This window comes from Ictidomys tridecemlineatus, chromosome 3, assembly GCF_052094955.1.
Source record: "Ictidomys tridecemlineatus isolate mIctTri1 chromosome 3, mIctTri1.hap1, whole genome shotgun sequence".
NCBI classification, from domain to species: Eukaryota; Metazoa; Chordata; class Mammalia; order Rodentia; family Sciuridae; genus Ictidomys; species Ictidomys tridecemlineatus.
The window spans coordinates 106,643,447-106,650,806 of NC_135479.1; the positions used below are offsets into that span (position 1 = coordinate 106,643,447).

The following is a 7,360-nucleotide window of genomic DNA, read 5'->3' on the forward strand; positions in this document are numbered from 1 at the left end:
TTAGCAGATACTATTCTCCCCTAAAAGAATACTACTTTGTGCTTGTAGCATTTAATATGTGTTTTCTTATCTCTCCTGCCAGACTGTCTATTTCTTTAAAGAAAGGTCTGGATCTTGTATAATGTTGTATCCTACAAATTGCCTTCCACGGAGTAGGTATTTAATAAATACCTGAAAAAAAAAAGTGAATGAACAGATTTTAGCTCCTTTAAAGAAAAATAATAGATAACATTACTGAAAGCCTATATTATTCAAGCATGGTGCTAAATGATTTATATGGAATGACTCCTTTATTTCTCACAATAGTAGATAATGTCCCCATTTTGCAGTGAGACCAAGAAACAGAGAGAAAATTTCATCCAAAGTCACACATAGCTACAAGTGACAGAGCCAGGAATCAAATCCAAGCAGCCTGGCCTGGGCCTTCAATGTATATATTAAAATGTACTTTTCCTTAATCCCAAACCTGTTTAGGAGGGAGGGTATCAGTCAGCTTGTTCTCTACTGTGACCAAAAGACTTGACAAGAATAATTAGAAGAGGAAAAGTTTATTTGGGGGTTCATGGTTTCAGAGGTCTCAGTTCATAGACTCTGGTTCTATTTGCTATAGGCCTGAGGTGAAGCAGAACATGATGGCAGAAGAGTGGTAGAGGAAAGCAGCTCAGGACATGGCACCAGGAAGCAGAGAGAGAGAGACAGAGCTTTTCTCACCACAGACAAAAAATATACCCTAAAGGCACACCCCAAATGATCCACCTCCTCCAGCCACATTCTCCCTGCCTGCAGTTAACATCTAGTTAATCCCTATGAGGAAATTAATACACCGATTATGTTAAGGCTCTCGTAACACAATCACTTCACTTCTAAACTTTCTTGCATTGGGTTACACATGAGCTTTGGGGAGGCACATTATATCTAAACCACAACAGTTTTGAGATGTACATAGGGGCATCCAAGGGCAGCCGTAGGCTAAGTGATCATTCCAGTGATGTCTCTGTTGTCTGTCTACCTGCCTTTCAGCGCTCCCTTGCCACTTTCCTCCAGTTCCCACCCTAGTGCTCTCTACTGCAGTCACTGAGCTTCCACAGGGTTAAAACTGATGTCTCTCCCTTGTGTGTACCCTACCATTATACTCTAGTTGATATATTCCTGAAGGCCTTAGAGGTTTAAGGATGAGGGCATGAGGATCTCCTGAAAGGCTCTCAGACTCCAAGCCATGCAGCAGAATGCTGCTTGGAGAGGGAAAGTACTGTGGCCCAGCTTACACATAGTAGGTCAACCTGTTGTACATGTTCACAGTGCCAGGTGTGGGAGATATCAGCTGGGCAAGCTAATGGGCTTCTTCTGTCTTTCTAGGTGGTTTCATCAGTTTCAATGGTTCCTGGAGGGTTCAGGGAATCCTGGCCATGTCTCGCTCCCTGGGGGATTATCCGCTGAAAAACCTCAATGTGGTCATTCCAGACCCAGACATCCTCACCTTTGACCTGGACAAGCTCCAGCCTGAGTTCATGATCTTGGCATCAGATGGCCTATGGGATGCCTTCAGCAATGAAGAAGCAGTCCGATTCATCAAGGAGCGCTTGGATGAACCTCACTTTGGAGCCAAGAGCATAGTCTTGCAGTCATTTTACAGAGGCTGCCCTGATAATATTACTGTCATGGTGGTGAAGTTCAGGAATAGCAGCAAAGCAGAAGAGCAGTGAACCCTTCGGGGTCTCAGCTGCCTTACACTAAAGGACTTTTGACACACTGGTCTCTTTTAATGTAGTGAAAGGTGTGGGAATTGTAATTAGGATCATCCATCCCAGACACTGAATCCCCACCCCACCCCCTTCAGTGATGAACAGAGGATACCCCTGGCCAATGTAGTTGAGTGGCTGAAAAAATGGTTTCTTTGTTTCCCCAACTCTTCAATGTCCAAAATATATAAATAGGTAGCTGTAGATCCATATGTATGAAGTGAATAGCAGATGCACCATGTATTCTCCTTCTTAAGATTCTTTTTAAGATCCCTTTCAGGGTCCTCCAGGCATCAGCCTTTATGTCCCCTCTGAAACCCTAGGTGGGACAAGCCTCCCTTCCTGCATAAGACAGGCCATTGTGACCTATAAGTCAGGGGCTGATGTTCAGTCAAGGGGCAAAGTAGTCCTAGAATGTGTGATCCTCCTGAGTCCATGTTTTCTCCTGAGCAGCAGCCTGGAAACAGATTCGGAACTGTTTATGATTTGTGGGCTGCTCTTGGAGGCTGAGGAAAACTGTGAGGATGGGCGATCAGTGACAGCTCCTGCACAGCAGAAATAACCCTTTTCCCTTCCTCCTTTTATTAGTTAAATAGATTTTGGGTACCACCTGACCAGCCTTTGTATGTTTATCCTAATCACGCATGACCTTACCTTTTGCTTACACCTTCCTGTATGTAATGGGCAATTATTAATTTCATAACAGACACCACAATTTTTCATCTTAGCTAATCAAGAAATCATATTAAGGGAAATGAAAACCGCAAATCACAATGCCATCATTCCTTCCACCTTTAAGAACAGGTAGAAGAAAACCATATGAATGAGCCACAGTGCTCCTTGGAAAGCTGGCAGTTTGCACTGGAAGTGAAAGGAGTGAGCAGGTGAGATTACCACCCTGAAGTGAACACCAGCTGCAAGTTTTTGTGAAGTTTTCCCCAAGCCCTAGCTTAATAGCTTTTGAGCATCTTTCAAGCAGTATTTGGAGAAGCAACAGCCTAGAACTGCATGTGTTCCTTGAAGCCAGAAACACGTTCCCAGACTTTGGAATTATGTGGCGAACTACTGGGGCATGCTTTTTCTCGCCAATGAAAAGGATGAAGCTTTTCACATTTGGTTGCAAACCTCTATCCACATTGGGTACCCTTCCTCAGGCAAAGGCAAACTGCCCCACATCGACTGAAGGGACTTGTGGGGGACTTGTGTGCAGTGGCAGCAAAGCTGGATGAGAATTCAAACAAGAACCCACATCGATAAGTGGCCTAGAATTATTTGGAAGCCTGGCTTTGCTGTTCTCTGTTTCCTATCAATCACCAAAGTCATATTTTTTCCAGCCTCAGCATTTTATAAGTTAATTTATAGAAAATGCTGGGTTATCCTCTTTGCCTGAAGAAGGCAGCTCTAAGACTTCTGTTGCATCCCCACCCGCAGGTGCACCTGGTTTTATTCTTTCTGAGTGGAAATTAGTCCTTACAAATGCCTGTTCACTGGCCACCTCCAACCCATGGTGCCCTACCCTCTGTTCCCCTTCAGCTGCAGAGCTTTCCTGAAGTAGTTTCCAAGAAAGAACTCAGGAGAATGATTAACTTGTGCTGCGAAGAACTGCAGTTTGTCTTGATACTTCCAAGAACTTACCTATCTTTGACTGCAATGAGAATTAATAATGATTTCCCAAGATTTTATATTCTGTATTTTCCAACATTAATGTTAGATTCTTGATTATTGTTTTTTAGCCATAGAATGTTTTAGTACAAAATATCTGCTGCCATTTTAGATTTAAGCAGTTGTTCCTTGAAAGACACTGAACAATTGGATGTGTGTATTTAGGGCAGAGGTGGGAACAGAAATGTGGGAAACAAATTATTGTGATCAGTGATGGGCTTTCAGACCAGGTAGCTGAGTTTGCTTGAATATCTAGGATGTTCTGATCTGGAATCACCCACCATTTAACTGAAGGTCCAACATTTTACAGTTCACAGTATCTTTCCTTTTTATATTTTTGCTTAATGCAAAAATGCATAACAAGCGAAGTACATTGTATTGTCCAAAATGAAAATAGTGAAGCTTTGGTGAAGATGAAAAAGGTACCAAATTAGTAAATTCTGTACTTATTTATTTAAGCAAACTTTCTTAACAGATACAGTGCTGAGTGTACAAGATATGTACATGCCTTTTTTAAAAAAAAATTGAGGTTCACAAGGCGTCTTCTAAATTTTGCTTTGTAGAATTAGTTCATTTCTGATTTTAACGAAATAGAGTGTAAATCTCACACTCCTTTTCTGCCTCTCCCCCCCCTCCCTACTATGGTTTGTAATTTTTAAAAGGTAGAAGTATGGACAAAATAGTGGTTTGATTAATTGTTATGTACAAAATCAAAGTACTCTGTTCCCTTCCCCTGTCCTCCTGGAGCTCTCTCTCCCTGATCCATTTCCAGTTGTTAGGGGTCTGAGAATAGCACATCTGGGCTGCCCTGTGGTGTACTGGCTGCCTTCCCCACTTCTCTAGAAGCTCAGGAAAGTTGGATCTAGCCTATAGGGAAATTGAGAAGTTTGCATGTAACCTTCCCTAAACAGCACTGCCAAAGCTTTGGAATTGTCATCTGAGACTGCCCTTACTCCCTAGTTAACCTGAGTTTGAATTGCCAATAGTTTCCACAGTGCCAAATTTTGGGATGGTTCTACAGTCTTTTGGAAATGAAGCTGGGAATGACCACATGCTCCTGAGCAAGAGGGCAATCCCAGATCTTCATTAATGCACTGCTCTGCTGCTGCTTCTTTGGCAATTTGTACTTATTAAATGGGTTAGAAATGGGAGGATGGGAAATTTTTTAAATTCAGTGTATTTGCAATTCTTTAATCATAGGAATAAACTCTACTTATGTAGAGAGCTCCAACACTAGTCCCCAAGACCTGAATTTTTTTTTAATGTGATCAACTTATACTAGGCAATTAACTCTGAGTCACTGTTCTGATGCAACATGACTATATGCATATATACTCATTACTGGCAACTAATGGCTACATTCTTATCCTTGCTGTGGATTGAAGATATTGGCCTATTGTATCTTGCATATGTGGAGTATTACACAGAGAGTGTTATATAGTAAAGGAGCTGCAAACTGGATAATTTAAAACACCTTATTGACTTTGACATTTTGCACAAATGGTAAAAGGGACTGAATGACAGAATCCTCTCTGAAGTGGATCTAGGAGACTGATTACATTATTGGAATGAGTCACTGGAGTATGTGGAAATGCATGAGGGATTTGCAAGAAGCAAAGAAGGGATTACTTTTTCCTTTGCCAGGTATACCTTGATTTTCCTTTTTTTTTTTTTTCCTTTCCTCCATGAATTGTTGGCAGATCTCTCTTGCAACTATTTCAATGTAAGGCTTACATTGAAAAAGGATGAAATTTCATTGTACATTTGAAAGTATAGGGAAATATGCTTTATATAAATCTTTATTTTCCAATGATTTCAGAAATTATTTTTCCCTTCTTTCAACACATCATAAATTGATCTTCCCTTTATAGTCCCCCAGAATTACCTTTGCATGTTATACCAGCATTTCCAGCAGTTCTGGAAAAATGTAATGACTGTTAGCTACTATGCTGGGGCCTGTTTAATTGCATCTGGACTAAAACATTATCTGAATTTTTTAGATTGTTAGCTGCACACTAAAAAATAGTAGAATCTGACGTTCCCCAAAGTGTGTTCCAAAGAATCAAGTTCCAAAGATGCTCTTCCAAATATGGGGCTTCAGGGTCAAAGAAGTTTGGGAAACATGGTCTTAGAAAGTACATCTAAGCTCACGGAAGCCTCTAATTTAAATATACTGCAGTGGAACAGGAAACATACCACATGCATAATTTCTGTTAGCTCTGTGTTTCCCAGATTAATTTGACTGCAGAACCTTTTAAAAATAATACCTAGTAACATTCAAGGAATACACTTTGGGAAATTCTGATATATTGAAATATGTTTTCTCATTCCAATAACATTCAAGGAATACACTTTGGGAAATTCTGATATATTGAAATATACTTTCTCATTCGCCATGACTCTTTATAGTAGCAGTACAGTTTGCAATTTAGTAGCACTAATCCTTTCATGGAAGAGGCTGATTAAATAGAAACAGTTTAAAAATAGTCTTATTTAATGTGACCACTAGCACCTCATATTGATAGCAGAAGTCTAACAAGTTTTCCCTCATGTGAATTACAAGTAAGAGCTTTACCTTAGACAGGAAGTTCTCGAGTTCATTCCAAGATCTTTCAGTGCTTTTTTGCAGTTATATTTGCTCTCCAGGTTGAATAAATATTTTTATGTTTCATCACTATATGTGATAGTTTAAAATATAGAGAAAATAATAGAACAGGAAAAAGTTCATGCTTGATTTTAACTCACTTGAAATTTTAACTCAATTTTCAAAATTAACTACATTGAATAATAATGGAAGTGCAAACTTAACACCTATTTACTCTTTATTCTCTCTAGATTCAATGAAATAATTTAAAATCAACTGGAGCTCCTAGGTCCTAAATGTCTGTTATATGTTATCCTACCTTTCATATGTTTTATATATATATATTTAGCAAGTTATCTCTTGCCTAACATGTATGGATTGATCATAGTTCCATAATACTCACTATCAGTTTGGGCAGTTTGTTTGGGATGCCATTACAGATAACCCCCCAATAATGGATGAAACATGGTACAGAGTGAATTTAGGGTAAAATCAGTAATTTAAAATTACATCCAATATTTAGGAATCTGCCCACCCTTTGAACCTATCTAAAATCTAAAGGTAGGATCCCTTACTCTAGGTGGCATATTGCAAAGGGCAAGGGACAGTCAGTACCATGAGGCTTCCATTGTTTCTGAATGTTTTCTAATATGTAAATTTTTGCTGATTCCTAGTAATGTTAATGCTCTGTCCATTATTCTTTTTATAACTGTTAAGCTACAAACTATTACACTGAAGGTTGATTATGGTAATTTTTACATGTTTAGTAATAACCACACCATCATATGTACAATCACTTTAATAAATCCAACTTAAAGACTTTGAGGAAAACACGTAGTAACTGTTCATTTTGAAAAATCATCATAGGCATTTTCACTATCTAAAACTTCAATGAAACCAAGCATGAAGCAAAGGAATGGGTTGTATTTAAAGATGTACACAGCTTCATTTATTCAAGGAGTTTTATAATCTGGTATCATTTAACTATAAAATCCTGCCTGCCATTTGCTGATTGTGTGTGTGTGTGTGTGTGTGTGTGTGTGTGTGTGTGTGCGCGTGCGCGTGCGTGTGTGTATACTGGGAATTGAACCCAGGGCCTTGCACTTGTTAGGTAAGTACTCTACCACTGAGCTACACCCCTAGCCTTTTTTATTTTTATTTTTAAGACATGGTCTCACTAAATTGCACAGACTGGTCTTGAACTTGTGTTCCTCCTACCACAGCCTCTCCAGAAGGTGGGATTACAGGCATCCACCACTGTGCCTAGCCACATTAATTCTGGAAACCTCCAAGACCAGCATTCCTAGCTCTGAGCACAAGCAGAATCTTATAAAAGCTTTGGTGGCTGGTTATGGGGTAGGAGTTAGGGAATGAG

The 7,360-nt window shown here is 39.5% G+C and overlaps 1 protein-coding gene across 1 annotated transcript in view; it reads left to right on the forward strand.

Annotated features, from left to right (window-relative positions):
- The window catches only part of Ppm1l (protein phosphatase, Mg2+/Mn2+ dependent 1L), a 292,081-nt gene extending 285,265 nt beyond the window's left edge, over positions 1-6,816 (forward strand). The window contains exon 4 of the mRNA XM_005338294.5: positions 1,357-6,816. Coding sequence (XP_005338351.1) covers positions 1,357-1,703 — 347 coding nt within the window. The 3' untranslated portion in view covers positions 1,704-6,816. The remainder of the gene's footprint in view (positions 1-1,356) is intronic.
- The last annotated feature ends 544 nt before the right edge of the window (positions 6,817-7,360 follow it).